This window comes from Palaemon carinicauda, chromosome 31, assembly GCF_036898095.1.
Source record: "Palaemon carinicauda isolate YSFRI2023 chromosome 31, ASM3689809v2, whole genome shotgun sequence".
NCBI classification, from domain to species: Eukaryota; Metazoa; Arthropoda; class Malacostraca; order Decapoda; family Palaemonidae; genus Palaemon; species Palaemon carinicauda.
In genome coordinates this window covers 86,637,978-86,656,753 of record NC_090755.1, presented here as the reverse complement: position 1 = coordinate 86,656,753, position 18,776 = coordinate 86,637,978, and the positions used below count along the sequence as shown (strand labels likewise).

The 18,776-nt window shown below is 35.9% G+C and overlaps 1 protein-coding gene across 4 annotated transcripts in view; it reads left to right on the top strand.

Annotated features, from left to right (window-relative positions):
• LOC137625047 (uncharacterized) overlaps positions 1-18,776 on the top strand; it is a 159,165-nt gene that overhangs the window by 107,752 nt on the left and 32,637 nt on the right. For 3 of the 4 annotated variants that reach the window (XM_068355979.1, XM_068355978.1, XM_068355977.1), the window contains exons 1-3: positions 11,088-11,246; positions 16,710-16,845; positions 18,639-18,746. In XM_068355979.1, coding sequence (XP_068212080.1) covers positions 16,731-16,845; positions 18,639-18,746 — 223 coding nt within the window. In that variant the 5' untranslated portion in view covers positions 11,088-11,246; positions 16,710-16,730. Of the gene's footprint in view, positions 1-11,087; positions 11,247-16,709; positions 16,846-18,638; positions 18,747-18,776 lie in introns of those variants that run through there. The other variant, XM_068355980.1, reaches the window with a different exon arrangement.

The window sequence follows — 18,776 nt, the reverse complement described above, 5'->3', positions numbered from 1 at the left end:
GCTATTTTTTCCCTGTTAGGGCCCGTGGGCTTATAGCATCCTGCTTTTCCAACTAGGGTTTTAGTTTAGCAGTTGATAATAATAATAATAATAATAATAATAATAATAATAATAATAATAATAATGAAGGTATATGGAGGACTGATGGGCATAACCCTTAATGAAAGTGCCAGCGGATAATGAGACATCAGAACATGGTTTTTTTTTTTTTTCCACTTTATTATGAAAATATTCATGAGTACACTTTACACAGCCCGATACTCTCCCACGAGTACATACTTGTTCTTATGATCGCTCGAGAAATACTACTTACCCCTCGGAACAAGCAATTGCAATGTTGCTCTGTCAGTTATTGTTAGATTTTCTGGTAATCTCCGCTGTGATGGAGTTATACTGACACCAATAGAGTTCTAACACGTCATTTTATCAGACTTAAGACACGTGATCTATAACAAGAGTTCAGTGATCATGCACCACAATTTGTGATTGTCATAGTATTCTTAAAGAGGTCATTAATCTCACTGTATAAAACATATTTCTACGTATTTTTCATATAAGGATTAGGAAATATATGTATATGTATATATATATATATATATATATATATATATATATATATATATATATATATATACTATATATGTGTATATATATATTTTATATATATACACTATATATATATGTGTATATATATATATATATATATATATATATATATATATATATATATATTATATTTTATATATATACACTATATATATGTGTATATATATATTTTTATATATATATTATATATATACAGTATATATATATATATATATATATATATATATATATATATATACAGTATATATATTTATATAAAATATATATATATATATGTATATATATATAATATTATATATATATATATATATATATATATATATATATATATATACATATATATATACATATACATATACATACACTCTGCATATCCTTTCACGATAGCCGGGTTGAGAAGAAATAACCACACCCTTATGAGAATATTCACCCTACGAGGTACACTCGGAAACCACACTCACTCTCAAATTATCGAACTATCGAGTTGTAATTAGGAAAGGGAGATGGTGGAAAAGGGTTGAATCTACGTGTGTGCAGATCTATCGAAATATCTAGACATTTTTTAAGGCTCGGGTATAAAAGTTTATATATTTTTTTTATGTTTCTGGTCATTCGCGTCGAAATACAAGGTAGGAGGCTGTTAATCCTATCATCTTTTGACCCTATCGGAAGTTTTACTGTTTTCCCCGACATTGCATTATTATTATTATTATTATTATTATTATTATTATTATTATTATTATTATTATTTTTACTATTTTTACTTTTTATAGTTTATTTATGACATATTTTTTTATGTTGTTAATAGTTTATATATGACATGTCTGTTTTAGACGTTGTTACTTATTTTAGAATGATTTATTGTTAATTTGTTCTCTTCATTTATTTATTTCCTTGTTTCCTTTCCTCACTGGGCTATTTTTCCCTGTTGGAGCACCTGGGCTTAAAGCATCTTGCTTTTCCAACTAGGGTTGTAGCTTGGATAGTAATAATAATAATAATAATAATATTATTATTATTATTATTTATTATTATTATTATTATTATTATTATTATTATCATTACTATTATTATTATTATTATTATTAATATTATTATTATTATTATTAGCTAAGCTACAACCCTAGTTGAAAAAGCAGGATGCTATAAGCCCAGAGGCTTCAACAGGGAAAATAGCCCAGTGAGGAAAGGAGAAAATGAAAATAGAATATTTTAAGAAGAATAACATTAGAATAAATATCTCCTATATAAAAATATAAAAACTTTAACAAAACAAGAGAAAGAGAAATAAGATAGAAAAGTGTGCTCGAGTGTACCCTCAAGCAAGAGAACACTAACCCAAGACAGTGGAAGACCATGGTACAGAGGCTATGGCACTACCCAAGACTAGAGATCAATGGTTTGATTTTGGAGTGTCCTCCTAGAAGAGCGGCTTATCATTCCCATTTAGGACATGTCCCCTCACTGAATTGTTATGGTTCAAGATTCTCTCCTTTACTGACTCCCTTGTCAACAGTTCTGTTTCTCAATTTCCCGCTTTATCTCACAGTTTTATAATGTTCTTCTATCACTAATATCTTGTCAAGAATATTCCAAGGTGTCTGAATAGTTTCTTTTTTTATTTCTAATTAACTGGAGGAAAATGTGTACGTATCAAGCTGGTAAAATGAGTTCAGAATTTGGAAATTTCTAAAAAATCTGTCTTTTACGTAACTTCGAAAGCCAGTGGCTGAACTAAGTTAAGAACAGGTCTTTTGGTTATGAATAAAGATTATTATGATTATTATTACTAGCTAAGCTACAACCCTAATTGGAAAAGCAGGAGGCTATGAGCCCAAGGGCTCCAACAGGGAAAAAATAGCCCAGTGAAGAAATAATTAAACAGATAGAATAGTGTGCCTGAGTATACGCTCAAGCGTTGGGGGAATCTATTGATAATGTTGTTTTGCCTTATACCATTTCGATAACAAAATACCAATATTTATTCATAGCAAATTATATCTTGAAAATGATTTAAAAGGAAATTCCTCTTAAACATATAAAGCTTATGATATGAATACACTTTTGTAAGTCCGTCATTATAGAAAATATAAAATTTACTTTTATAAAAACATGATCTGTCTTCAACAATCATGACAGCTCCCGTATACAATGCCACCGACAGATGTATGATCAGGAAAAAAGGTGATGTTTCATTTAACACCCACCATGACAGTAATTGCCAGCGAAGTTCGCTCACCTCTCTCTCTCTCTCTCTCTCTCTCTCTCTCTCTCTCTCTCTCTCTCTCTCTCTCTCTCTCTCTCTCTCTCTAAGCACAACATATGGTTGGTAGATAAACATCAGGTGAGGTGTCCATTACAAAAGGGCAGTTACCCCGTGACCTGACATCTTTCGTTTGATGTTAATTTAAAAAAATATTCTAATGAAGGGCTGATTCTCTCTCTCTCTCTCTCTCTCTCTCTCTCTCTCTCTCTCTCTCTCAACTTACTTGTTTTACAAGCTCGACGACTAAGGGGCCAGGTAATAGACATTTTAATCTCTTAACTTATCTATTTTACAAACTCGACGACTAAGGAGCCAGGTAATATAGACATCAATCTTTTAACTTATCTATTTTACAAACTCGACGACTAAGGGGCCAGGTAATAGAGACATTAATCTCTTAACTTATCTATTTTACAAACTCGACGACTAAGGGGCCAGGTAATAGAGACATTAATCTTGTAACTTATCTATTTTACAAACTCGACGACTAAGGGGCCAGGTAATAGAGACATTAACCTCTTAACTTATCTATTTTACAAACTCGACGACTAAGAGGCCAGGTAATAGAGACATTAATCTCTTATCTATTTTACAAACTCGACGACTAAGGGACCAGGTAATAGAGACATTAATCTCTTAACTTATCTATTTTACAAACTCGACGACTAAGGGGCCAGGTAATAGAGACATTAATCTCTTAACTTATCTATTTTACAAACTCGACGACTAAGGGGCCAGGTAATAGAGACACTAATCTCTTAACTTATCTATTTTACAAACTCGACGACTAAGGGGCCAGGTGATAGAGACATTAATCTCTTAACTTATCTATTTTACAAACTCGACGACTAAGGGGCCAGGTGATAGAGACACTAATCTCTTAACTTATCTATTTTACAAACTCGACGACTAAGGGGCCAGGTAATAGAGACATTAATCTCTTAACTTATCTATTTTACAAACTCAACGACTAAGGGGCCAGGTAATAGAGACATTAATCTCTTAACTTATCTATTTTACAAACTCGACGACTAAGGGGCCAGGTAATAGAGACACTAATCTCTTAACTTATCTATTTTACAAAGTCGACGACTAAGGGGCCAGGTAATAGAGACACTAATCTCTTAACTTATCTATTTTACAAACTCGACGACTAAGGGGCCAGCTAATAGAGACATTAATCTCTTAACTTATCTATTTTACAAACTCGACGACTAAGGGGCCAGCTAATAGAGACATTAATCTCTTAACTTATCTATTTTACAAACTCGACGACTAAGGGGCCAGGTAATAGAGACACTAATCTCTTAACTTATCTATTTTACAAAGTCGACGACTAAGGGGCCAGGTAATAGAGACACTAATCTCTTAACTTATCTATTTTACAAAGTCGACGACTAAGGGGCCAGGTGATAGAGACATTAATCTCTTAACTTATCTATTTTACAAACTCGACGACTAAGGGGCCAGGTAATAGAGACATTAATCTCTTATCTATTTTACAAACTCGACGACTAAGGGGCCAGGTGATAGAGACATTAATCTCTTAACTTGTCTATTTTACAAACTCGACGACTAAGGGGCCAGCTAATAGAGACATTAAAATCTTAACTTGTCTATTTTACAAACTCGACGACTAAGGGGCCAGGTAATAGAGACATTAATCTCTTAACTTATCTATTTTACAAACTCGACGACTAAGGGGCCAGGTGATAGAGACATTAATCTCTTAACTTATCTATTTTACAAACTCGACGACTAAGGGGCCAGGTGATAGAGACATTAATCTCTTAACTTATCTGTTTTACAAACTCGACGACTAAGGGGCCAGCTAATAGAGACATTCAAAAATTCTTAAACGAATAATAAATGTAGATTACAACAATCTATTCACGCTTAACACAAATCAGTCCAGAGGGAACGGATACAAACTGGAATTGAAAAGATACATCACCACTCATTGTGGTAATTTCTTTACACACAGAATAGCAAATACATGGAACAGACTTCCAGCGGTTGTAGTGAACAGTAACACGGTAAACGAATTCAAGATTAAGTTAGACAAGATCATAGTAACTCTTTAAACGTTTAAACTAATTAGCTCTACCCAAGAACAAATGGAGTCTCCGCGGATTGGCTAAAAAGTCTTTGAGACATCCAAAATCCTTTTAACTCCTTGTAAGTCTAAAATGTTCACTGTTATATGTTTTTGATAACTTAAACGTTTAAACTAATTCGCTTTACCCAAGAGCAAATGGAGTCTCCCCGGATGGGCTAAAAAGTCTTTGAGACATCCAAAATCCTTGTAACTCTCTCGCAAATGTTCAGTTATATGTCTTTCTGATAATTGGAGTAAATATTTTTCGTGAAATGTAATCATCTTCTCCCATTTCTACATGGAGCCGCTGTTTCTAGTTAGCCTTCTAAATCTTCCTCTGTCCTGTACATCTTCTTCTCTTAGACCATTTTCCTTCATGTCATTCATTTATTTTTTCACCTGAGCTTTAGACTTGTCATTCTTCTTCTGCCCACCACCTCCATTTATTATTATTATTATTATTATTATTATTATTATTATTATTACTACTACTACTACTAGCCAAGATACAACCCTAGTTGGAAAAGCAAGATGCTATAAGCCCAAAGGCTCCAGCAGGGAAAAATAGCCCAGTGAGGAAAGGAAATAATGAAATAAATAAATGAAAAATAAATTAACAAAATATCATTCTAAAACCAGTAACTGTGTCAAAACAGATATGTCCTATATAAACTGTTAACAACGTCAAAAACAGTTATGTCATATATAAACTATAAAAAGACTCATGTCAGCCTGGTCAACATAAAAACATTTGCTCCAACTTTGAACTTTTGAAGTTCTACTGATTCAACTACCCGATTAGGAAGACCATTCCACAACTTGGTAACAGCTGGAGTAAAACTTCTGGAATACTGTGTAGTATTGAGCCTCATGATGGAGAAGGCCTGGCTATTAGAATTAACTGCCTGCCTAGTATTACGAACAGGATAGAATTGTCCAGGGAGATCTGAATGTAAAGGATGGTCAGAGTTATGAAAAATCTTATGCAACATGCATAATGAACTAATTGAACGACGGTGCCAAAGATTAATATCTAGATCAGGAATAAGAAATTTAATAGATCGTAAGTTTCTGTCCAACAAATTAAGATGAGAATCAGCAGCTGAACACCAGACAGGACAACAATACTCGAAACAGGCTAGAATCTAAGATTCAGTGCATATGCACTTTCTTCACAAAACTATGGTTGCATACATAAAGCTTCATACAAATCAAATGGTCTTTTGAATCCACTTAAATCCATGGTTATGGTGGCCCGGTAATAACGTCCTTGCCTAATGATTGCCAGACTGGGGTTTGAGTCCCGCTCAAACTCGTTAGTTCCTTTGGTCGCTGCAACCTCACTATCCTTGTGAGCGAAGGATGGGGTAGGACTTTGCTGGAGCCTATATGTCTATTTGCTGAGTCATCAGCAGCCATTGCCTGGCCCTCCTCGGTCCTAGCTTGGGTGGAGAGGAGGCTTGGGCGCTGATCATATGATATATGGTCAGTCTCTAGGGCATCGTCCTGCTTGATAGGGCAAGGTCACTGTCCCTTGCCTCTGCCATTCATGGGTGACCTTTAAAACCTTCAAGCCTTAAGTGAAAGGTCAGGCAGTGTTTTTCTAATCTTTATCAACGAGTTTTCGATCTACAATTCTGATTCCATGGTATTACTCGGTAATCCTCCGGATAGCTAGGTTGGTAGCGTCACGGGCTTCTGTTCCAGAGGTCCTGAGTTCGCGTCCCCGCTAAGACGCGAATAGTGTGAGACCCTCTACTGGGGGTACTCCCCAGGGTGGCGCCTGGGTGGGAGGTTAGAGGGGGCTAGTGATAGTCCCAGCTGGCTCATGGTCGCCCGAGGAGATGATGAAGGTCGTCTCAGGGGAGATCTAAAACCCGCAACTTTCAACTTTAGATTTTAATCTGAAAGACAACAGACTCGCTTAGAGAAGGTGGACTATATTTTATTTTCATAACTATTTTCGTGCTTTTAGCTTCATACAAAGGATTCTAAAAGTTGGCTGCTCTTCCTAACTATTGTAAGCACTTGTAATAAGATAGAGCCAAAAAAAAAAAAAAAAAAAAAAAAAAAAAAAAAAAAAAAAAAAAAAAAAAAATGGAGGTTCCTTATAAGGTCTGGGAAAAAAAATAGGGGTATGAAATGATTAGCAAGAATAGCTATTACTTCAAGATGATATTTTAGGTAGTAGTTTGGCTTGAGTACCAGTCACCCGTTGAAGTACTACTGCTAGAGAGTTATGGGGTCCTTTGACTAGCCAGATAGTAGTGCATTGGATCCTTCTCTTTGGTTACAGCTCATTTTCCTACGCATACACCGAATAGTCTGGCCTATTCTTTACATCTTCTCCTCTGTCCTCATACACCTGACAACACAGAGATTACCAAACAATTCATCCTCGCTCGAGTGGTTAACAACTGTAATGTAATTGTTTTGTGGCTACTTTCCAATTGGTAAAGGTAGAAGAGACTCTTTAACTATGTTAAGCACCTCTTCTAGGAGGACACTTCAAAATCAAACCATTGTTCTCTAGAGTTGGGTAGTGCCATAGCCTCTGTACCATGGTCTTCCACTGTCTTGGGTTAGAGTTCTCTTGCTTGAGGGTACACTCGGGCACACTTTTCTATCTTACATCTCTTTCTCTTGTTTTGTTAAAGTTATAGTTTTTATGGTAGATATTTATTTTAATGTAACTGTTCTTAAATATTTTATTTTTCCTTGTTTCCTTTCCTCACTGGGCTATTTTCCCTGTTGGAGCCCCGTGGGCTTATAGTATCATGCTTTTCCAACTAGGGTTGTAGCTTAGCAATTAATAATAATAATAATAATAATAATAATAATAATAATAATAATAATAATAATAATAATAATAATAATAATGATGATAATAATAATAATAATGTAAGGTACGAAATCTATTCATGTTTATAAATCAAGAATATGTTTTACTATTATTTTTCCTAATCAGGATTATTCCAACTGCATAGATTGGAATATTCAATATGATTTACCTGATTATATTGTACACTAGCCCACACCCGTAAGTCATTTTGATCAGCAAGGTACACAATGTCTGTTTACAATAGTTACCGAGGGAAAATGATTTTAGTGCATTTGCTCGTTTTCTTTATCGTATAATTTTGACCAATGTTCAAATGATGACTAACTTTGATATAATTATTAGAAACTGAAACAGTAAAGCTTACAATTTTCATTGAGGAAGTTTCTCTAGGTATTACACTTTAGATTTTGTAAGTAATTATACATTAATTTCAACAAATACATAGAGTTAGAGGATTAAATGTTTTCACAAGTTCTAGCTAAATAGTTTCGGTGAATGTTATTATGGAATATTGACAAAACTTGAAAGATACAAGAGTACTGGTAAACTATATTTATTAAAAGGGGTATAGCTTACGATTTAACTGCGAGGACCAGTATCTACACACAGTTTGGTACCATCATAAGTATTGGAGAAAAACTACTAAATGGTGATGTCAGTACTGAAATATACGTCGACTAATCAGTGAAAAAATAATAATCCACAAAGTTATCTTGCAGGAGTAATTGAAAAATATTGATTTGAGTGTTCACGAACCAGTTATTCATTATTGAAAGGACAGTTGTAAGCGATTTCAATAGAAAAAAATTAAGTTATAACTTGATGGTAGTAGATTAGCCAGGGCACCAGCCACCCGTTGAGATACTACCGCTGGAGAATCATGGGGTCCTTTGACTGGCCAGACAGTACTACATTGGATCCTTCTCTCTGGTTACGATTCATTTTCCCTTTGCCTACACATGCACCGAATAGTTTGGCCTATTCTTTACATATTCTCCACTGTCCTCATACACCTGACAACACTAAGCTTACCAAGCAATTCTTCTTCTCTTAGGGGTTAATTACTGCACTTTAATTGTTCACTGGCTACTTTCCTCTTGATAAGGTTAGAAGAGACGCTTTAGCTGTGGTAAGCAGCTCTTTTAAGAGGAGGACACTCTAAAATCAAACCATTGTTCTCTAGTCTTGGGTAGTACCATAGCCTCTGTACCATGGTCTTCCACTGTCTTGGGTTAGAGGTCTCTTACTTGAGGTTACACTCTGGCACATTATTCTATTTTATTTCTCCTCCTCTTGTTATATTAAAATTGATATTTTATATAGGAAATATTTATTTTAATGCTGTTACTGTTCTTAAGATATTTTATTTTTCCTTGTTTCCTTTCCTCACTTGGCTATTTTCCCTGTTGGAGCCCCTGCTTTTCCAGCTAGGGTTGTAGCTTTGCTAATAATAATAATAATAATAATAATAATAATAATAATAATAATAATAATAATAATAATAATAATAATAATAATAATAATAATTAAGCGTATTCTCTGCCTAATAACAAAGGTTGTGGCGGCGTATTGGAAATGTCCCAGCCTTGCGTTCTACTGGACTGGGGTTCGTGTTACGCTGAACCTCGATAGTTTCTAGCAGTGTCTGCAACCTCACCATCCCTGTGAGCTAAGGATAGGAGGTTTAGAGGAGACTATTGTCTACCTGCTGAGTCATCACCAGCCATTGTTTGCCCTCCCTGGTCCTAGCTTGGGTGAAGAGGGGGCTTGGACATTTGCTTCATTCCTTTGAAATATTCCTACATCCAAATCACCTTACAAAGCCTCCTTAGTCGTTCAGTGATTATTATTATTATTATTACTAGTCAAGCTACAACCCTAGTTGGAAAAGCAAGATGCTATAAGCCCAAGGGCTCCAATAGGGAAAAAATAGCCCAGTGAGGAAAGGAAATAAATAAATGATGAGAATAAATTAACTATATATCATTCTAAAAACAGTAACACCGTCAAAACAGATATGTCCTATATAAACTATTAACAACGTCAAAAACAGATATGTCCTATATAAACTATTAACAACGTCAAAAACAGATATGTCCTATATAAACTATTAACAACGTCAAAAACAGATATGTCCTATATTAACTATTAACAACGTCAAAAACAGATATGTCCTATATAAACTATTAACAATGTCAAAAACAGATATGTCCTATATAAACTATTAACAACGTCAAAACAGATATATCATATATATACTATAAAAAGACACATGTCCTATTAATCTTGCGCGGGATTCGAACACCTCTCCGGGATATTGCCTGTCAGGGACGTTTCTAATAGGCCACCAAAACCTAACTTGTGAGGCTATCGTCCTAATCAGTGGGTATTACCCTGTCCTGTATTATAATTTTGTAGTCTACTTTCTTATGTAAGAGTCTCTGCCTGGTGCTGGCCAGACGGGGGTTCAAGTCCCGCTCAGACTCATTAGTGCCTTTAGCGTCTGCAACCCTACCATCCTTGTGAGCTAAGATTTGTGGGGTTTGGGAGTGCCTATAGGTCTATTTGGTGAGTCATCAGCAGCCATTGCCTGGCCATCCCTGGTCCTAGTTTGTATGGAAAGGAGGTTTGAGCGCTGATCATATAATATATAAGGTCAGTCTCTAGGGCATTGTCCTGCTTGCTAGGGCAATATCACTGCCCCTTGCCTCTGCCATTCATGGCGACCTTTAAAATTTTAAACCTTTAAAAGATGCACACGAGCTTACTCCAATAAAATATCTCTATCTTTTCTCGAGAAAATTTATGAACAACTAATGCAATAAACGTATTTTATACACATTCAGATCAAAATACATTATTTTTTCCATCGTACTAAAACTTCATAACGGTTTAAAACGTTACAGTAATATAAGTTTCCCTTAAAAGAGAATCTATAACATATCTAGTTATTATTTAGAAAATCTATCATGACGTCACGGAATAACAATGACGTAACCACAAGCCTGACCAATCAGAGATCGGCCTCCAGGCTCCGTGTATGCAAACCATAACATTGTCAGTATTTTATTGGTGATGGCAAATTCCTCCTCGGAAATAATGCATGAAATTTCCCGTAATTTGAAACAAGAACAGTAATTTAAAAAGGGAAAATCTATAAATATTTCTAGTTATTATTTAGAACATCTACCATGACGTCACGGAATAACAATGACGTAACCGCAAGCCTGACCAATCAGAGATCGGCCTCCAGGCTCCGTCTATGGCAAACCATAACATTGTCATTCTGTTTCAGTGGTGATGGCGATTCTGGCGAATTCCTGCTCGGAAATAATGCCTAAAATCTCCCGTAATTGGAAGTGAGAACAGTAATTTGTAAAAGGAAAATCTGTAAACCAGGATCCTGGTTTACCAACGTTAATTTCCAGTTCGTTGTAAGTATTTTTACTTAGAAAAACGTAAATCAAATTTGTCCAGCCTCGAACAATCATGATAGGGTAGTTTGCCCAAGTGTAGTTCCAGACCTGACTGTAATTTAACGTATTTTAACCTGATAATATTGTTATAACTTATATAAAACCATTAGGTTTTGTTTTATATTACCTTATAATGGTTGTAATACGCTTATAATGTTATTATTCATGTCTATTGATATATCAAATAATCTGACTTTAATTCTGAATATAGCATTAATTTTACGATAATTAACTAGCCTACATTAACTGTTAAAACTATTATAGACCAATAAAAGTGTATTTTATAAGCCTAGGCTAATATCATAAACGTATCCTTAACAGGAATTGATGTCAGACATATGCGTCTTTATTTTTATAGTTAGGGTCGAGTAAAAGCTGATTCCAGCTGTTTATTTTATAGTTCTTGCTTTTAAAGAAAAGAAAAAGTCGATTCCAGCCGTTTTAATATTTCTTAGTTTTAAATAAAGGTGGAGGAGCTTTTGTATAATCACTGATAAGTCATACTGCGTGCATAGAAGACGGGAATTTCCTTCTCATTTTCTAGTCATCCGAAAGTCCTGTCCGTCGTAGTACAAAGCCCGTGGCCGGTTTTCTGCAAAATATCTAGAGCCTTTGTATATCAGCGGCAATTCCTCCAGCGAGCATAAAATATGAACACCAACCAATCTAAACTTCCCCCCTACCCTAACCTATAAGCCATTTCCTTACCTACTTAACCCCCCCCCCCCCCCCTTGCAACCACCCCTACACTGCCGTATTCAGTCGTCATCATGCATACAGGTGGCCGCTATCATACATACACTCCAAACCCTTACTCGAGAGTATCGCTTAACCTAAACGTCCCCACTTAATGTAACTACACGCCGTCATGACCTACTTAACTAACAGCATGTGATCTTCCTTAGACTGCCATATTTATTCTTATATTACCCTATGTTTGCTTTCCACCCTGCTTCACTGCTAGCAAGGTATCACAATCATATTTTGTAAGGGAATAACATTTTACAAGTAATAAGGAAGTTTACACTTGTCCCAACGAACTACATTCACCCCCATGTATTAACAGAAACAAATGTAGCTTTACTTACATTACTCGAAGTCAATAAAGTTAAAATCTTCGGGTAGTTTATTCATTCCAAGGGACGACAACTTTTTTTTTGTGGTGTGTTAGATTGACCGCGAATTAGGAGAGAAGAAGGAATAGTATGTTGGTACGGTTCAGGACTCCCGGAATCACAAATAACGTTGTGAGGTATACTATATGCAAATCAAGCTAAGGTAATAAAAACATCCTTGCAAGCAGCTCTTCTTGGAGAAGGACACTCCAAGATCAAACCATTGTTCTCTGGTCTTTGATAGTGCCATAGCCTCTGTACCATGGGCTTTCACTGTCTTGGGGTAGAGTTCTCTTGCCCGAGGGTACACTCGGATACAGTATTCTATCTTATTTCTCTTTCTTGTGTTTTTTTTTTTTTTTATTTTTATAGTTTATATATGCAAGATTTATTTCAATGTTGTTACTGCTCTTGAAATATTTTAATTGTTAATTACTTTTCTTGTAGTTTCCTTATTTCCTTTTCACACTGACTACAGTATTTTTCCTGTTGGAGCCATTTGATTTGTAGAATCCTGCTTTTGCAACTGGGGTTGTTGCTTAGCAAGTAATAATGATGATAATAATAGTTTGGACCGTGAAAAAAGTTTCCACGTCTAGGGGCAATTTTCCTATGGCACAAACTGTCAGAACACCGCCAAAAAAACGTTGGTTTACGATCGCTCCTTGATTTTTCATCGTAGTTATAACGCATTTGACCAACTCGGCACTTTGAACAAATGCCAGAATAATCCTCCAGGAGTTATCTTTAACAATTAAAATGTAAAGTCCTTACTCTCGGTATACTTCATGATCGTTATAATTTTTAGATTAATTTAATTATAAAACGACGTGGAAGTTTCTTCGCCCTTGCACTGATACGTTGCTATCTTTGCCTCTTGGTGGTTAAGAATGAACATCTCCAACTCACAGTTGATGCTCCCATTAACTTATTTGAATTTTAAAAGATATCCGATTCTGATTGGATTAAAAAAAAACTTTCAGCAATTTCCCTGGTCAAGCCTGGTCCAATTGGGTAGTTTCAAATTTCCGTGAATGCCGATTAGTTCAGTATTCTGCCATTAAAGCATTACTGAATTTATAAAACGTCGTCTGCTGTGAATTCTAAATACTGCGGGAGCAAGACAGTGAGTGTCAGGGCACAGAGCTCATTCGAGTTTAAAATTTCATGTCAATTTTGATGATTTTCAAAATAATAAGATATCTGGTTAAGTACTTACCTAGGGTATGTAGAATTTTCTAGATAGTTTTTATTCTGTACAAGTTTGTGATATGGTTGAAAATAAGGGAGTTGTGGGACATAGCCGTCATCGTCCATGAAAGTGTCCGTCATACATACATACACCCCATGGTAGATACATTGTGAAGGCAACTTATTCCTAGTGGATTTCTCCCGGAAATGTTCCTTCTTAACCCTTTTACCCCCAATGGACGTACTGGTACGTTTCACAAAACTCATCCCTTTACCCCCATGGACATACTAATAAGTCCTTGCAAAACATTGCTATTTACATTTTTTTGCATATTTTTGATAACTTTATGAGAAACTTCAGGCATTTTCCAAAAGAATGAGACTAACCTGACCTCTCTATGATGAAAATTAAGGCTGTTAGAGCATTTAAAAAAAATATATATTGCATAATGTGCTTGAAAAAGAAAACGCCAGGGCGCTTAAGGGTTGGAAAGTTCCAAATAGCTTGGGGGTAAAAGGGTTTATACAATATTTCATTTGGCTCAACAGTCATGTGCCAAACAGCATGCAGGCAGTACTTTCTTCATGGGGGTTTATGCACTGATGTTGACTGGGTGAGGCCATTTGCGTCAATATGCGTAGGAGGAGATGATGATGATGAAACTTATTACTTGTCTAATCGATTTTCAATATGGGGGAAATATTTATCTGGAGGTCGAGACCCAAACTCACATGTGGCCTGCCTCGGGATTGCCCTTAGGGCACGTATCCTTCCGCCTAGGCCTACCATTACAGAAAACGGGAGTAGGGTAAACTACACAAAACTCTGGTCGGTTGAGAGGAGGTTCCAGGTAACTCCTAAGAAAGTAGTTCTCGGTAAGTATGTTAGGAAAAATACAAATTACTAATAATTTGTGATATTATGAAGTTAGTTTTACGATTTACAAATTTGATTTAGTGTTACCGTGCCCAGGAGTAAAGCCGGTGGAGGCCGCAATAGGTAAGGATACGGCTCCTAGGTTTAGGTTAGTTAGTGAACCTTATGTTAGGATTTGTTCTTGTGTTTGATTCCCTTTAGAAATGGGATTTTTTTGTTAACTTTTAAAATTTTGAAATGTCTAAAATTTGAAGAATGTGTATGTCTTCCAATTATTTACATCAGAACAGTTCAAAGTACATATAGATAAATCAGGAACACATATTTTCCTCATTAGTAATATTGTGCTACAGTAAAGGCTTACCCAAATTTTAATTACCAACCCATTCCATCCCAATCTACTACTAAGGCTCCATTCCATCCCAATCTACTACTAAGGCTCCATCCTCATGCCTAACCTAACCTAACCTAACTTTCACTGTATAGTTAGCCTGGCTTCACATGAATAATATACGTGGCAATTAACTTGAGCATTGATGTTTTCATAAAGTTGTGGAAGAATATAGTTTTAGCCAGCGGTTGTTAGTAAAACTGCAACCTTATTCAAGCTCAACGTGGTTTAAAGGTTTAAAGGCTGTTCATGAATAGCAGAGTCAAGGGACAGTGATATTGCCCTATCAAGCAGGACAATGCTCTAGAGACAGACCATATACAGTATACATAGGATCAACACCCAAGCCCCCTCTCCACCTAAGGTAGTACCAAGGAGGGCCAGGCAGTGGTTGCTGATGACTCGGCTGATAGACCTATAGGCTCTCCCAAAACCCCTATCCTTAGCTCACAAGGATGTGAAGTTGCAGCGAACAAAGGAACTAATGAGTTTGAGCAGGACTCGAAGCTCAGTCTGGTGATAGCCAGTCAGGTACATTACCACATAGGCCACCTTAACATTTCTTGGTAACTTGCTGAAACATTAAGGTATAAAAAAAGAATGCTATTAAATGTTAACCCTTTTACCCCCAATGGACGTACTGGTACGTCCTTGCAAAAAACTGCTATTTACATTTTTTTTTGCATATTTTTGATAACTTTATGAGAAACTTCAGGCATTTTCCAAGAGAATGAGACCAACCTGACCTCTCTATGATGAAAATTAAGGTTGTTAGAGCAATTTAAAAAATATATATTGCAAAATGTGTTTGAAGAAAAAATAACCCCTGGGGGTTAAGGGTTGGAAAGTTCCAAATAGCCTGGGGGTAAAAGGGTTAATACAACATGTACATTATACTATAAACTAAGACAAACGCATACATTTTACAAGAGAGAAATTGGTATTCGTGATGGCCTATTGGAAATGCCCCTGCCTGGTGATCACCGTACCGGAATTCAAGCCTTGCTGAAGCTCGATAGTTTCATGTAGTGTCTGCACCCTCACCATCCTTGTGAGCTAAGAATGTAGGCCCTAGGGTTTTGGGGAGCCTATAGGTCTACCTGCTGAGTCATCAGTAGACGTTTCCTGGCCCTATGGTCCTACCATGGGTGGAGAGAGGGGGCTTGGGCACTGATCATATGTATATATGGTCCGTCTCTAGGACATTGTCCTATTAGCCACGGCATTGTCACAGTCCATTCCCTCTGCCATTCAGTAGTGGCCTTTAAAACTTTTAAATGAAAACAAGGGCAGTGAACTTCTTTTTCTCTCTTTTGATGTCATACATGTCTAGAACAATGTGGGTTTAGCTTACACAACTACACACTTTGTTTCATTTACGCACTTAACGTACGCACACACGATCATAGACAATCTCAACTTTGGATGATCCTTTAGTATCTTGATAAGATGGAAACAAATTCAATTTTCGAGGTTAAAGTTCACACTCATACCAGATATACAGTACATAAATAGCTCCAAAACCATATGGGAAAATGCATACAGTACTGGTTTATTATTATAAGAATCTTGTAATGTTGTGAAAAATAAAAGAATAATGTAGCAAGGAAAATATCAGGAATGTGTTCTATGATAATATTTATTAATGTATAGTATGTTGTCATTAAACACCATGGTAAAATTATGTAACAATAAACCTAACAAAGAAAGAAAGGTGTTTCTGATGTATTTACAGGTGTTTTTAATAATTCTTTACATTATTTTAATATTTTTCAACAGTTATTTTTATGTATGCTGCAATATAATGAATTGTTGAAATTGAATTCTGTATTTATTCTGTTCAACAGGATTAGCCAAATAGCGTAAAAATGACAGCTATGACTGCAAGTGTGCTGAATAACTTCGCTGACTTGGCGCTTTCGTTACCTGCACCGTCGCTGGAGGCCACTATAAAGCAGAATCCCGCCGTTGTAGATTCCACAGGTTGGTAGAAGTCGTTTATTTTCATAGTCTCACATCCATCTTTCTACTTCAGGTTATTCGTAGATTTATAAATGGTTTAATTGTAGATGGAACAAATTTATTTGGCATTTACCGGTTTTTTAAGATATGAACATTGCAAACAAACATGTTTAGCTTTCATTCAATGGATAAACATAATTCTTCCTACTCGTATACAAACCTTTCGTCCTATAGTGAAACGGAATGCCCATTGAATGGTTAACTAGATATTTGGTTAATGCCAGGTGTTGCAAGGGGGAACTACAGTATTCCCACCTGCCTATCACAGAATAAGCGCTTTTATCTTTGCCCATAACAAAGACGGACATGTACCTTCAAGATCCCCATTCTCGGGTAGTTAGGTGTTAGGAAGGAGTCATGATTTTTGCTCCTCTTACAGGACCAAAATGCATTGACAATACTTGTATCGGTAAAGCGAACTGCTTTGATTTTGGGGACTTTCCCTCTTAAGGATGAGTCTCGGTAAAGCGAACCGCTTAGGTTTCAGGAACTTCCTCCCACTTTAGGATGAGTCTCCTACTGAAGGTTGAAGGTCTCTACCCTGTGTTATGTTTTGGAAGAAATCGCATATTCTTTATTGTTTGTATTTTTCTCAACCTTACAAACTTGAGACCTTTCAGTTTAAACTGCCTTGACCCCTTAGAAAACGGAGAGAGGGTAAACTGTACAAAAAGCTGGTCGGTTAGGTAGAGTTACCAGCAACTCCTAAGAAGGTAGTTCTAGGTAAGTATGTTAGGAAAAATACAAATTACTTAAAAATTTGTGATTTTTTGATATGTCATAACTCCTAGGACAAAGATCAAAGTGAAGTGTACACTCGGGCACACTATTCTATCTTATTTCTCTTCCTCTTGATTTTTTGAAGTTTTTATAGTTTATATATGAAAGATTTATTTTAATGTTATTGTTCTTAAAGTATTTTATTTTAGTTGATCATTACTTCCCTAGTAGTTTATTTATATCCTTATATTATTTCCTCACTAGGCTATTTTTCCATGTTGGAACATTTGAACTGAAAGTATCCTGCCTTTCGAACTAGGACTATAGCTTAGCTGAAATAATAATGATAATGACAATAGCGCTACTATAGTCCATTTCTTTTGGCAAGGCAGATTTGCACCGACTCGCAGCGGTGCCCTTTTAGCTCGGAAAAGTTTGTTCGCTGATTGGTTAGAATTATCTAGTCCAACCAATCAGCGATCAGGAAACTTTTCCGACCTAAAAGGGCACCGCTGCGAGTCGGTGCAAATGTGCCTCGCTAAAAGAAATTGAATATACAGTAGTAGGTAGATGGGCTTTTCCGCAGCCAGATGTGTTTATCTTGTTAAAAGCTTAACAATCGTTATAGCTTCTTTGAAGTAATACTCATATTAAATGTGTCAGGTTTGTATGATTAGGAAAACTAATTGATTAAAAAATCTGTGAATTTTCTGACGTTACATGAGAAGTTATCAGTTAACCCTTTTACCCCCAGGCTCTTTGGAAATTTCCAACCCTTAACCCCCAGGGGTTATTTTTTTCCCAGCACATTTTGCAGTATTTTTTTTTAAATTGCTCTAACAGGCTTAATTTTTGTCCTAGAGAGGTCAGGTTGGTCTCATTCTTTTGGAAAATGCCTGAAGTTTCTCATAAAATTATCAAAAATATATAAAAATATGTAATTAAATGTATTTTGCAAGAACGTACCGGTACGTTCTTTGGGGGTGAAAGGGTTAATTATTCCTTATGTGATACATTTCAATTATTTTTTGCAGGGTACGACGGCCGAACAGCATTGCAGAAGGCTGTTATGATTGGGAATCTACCTGTGGTGAGAACGTTGTTGCAGTATGGTGCTGACCCGAATTTACGATCCCAGTCTGGTAAGTTGCTGAAATCAATTAGGTGTGTCG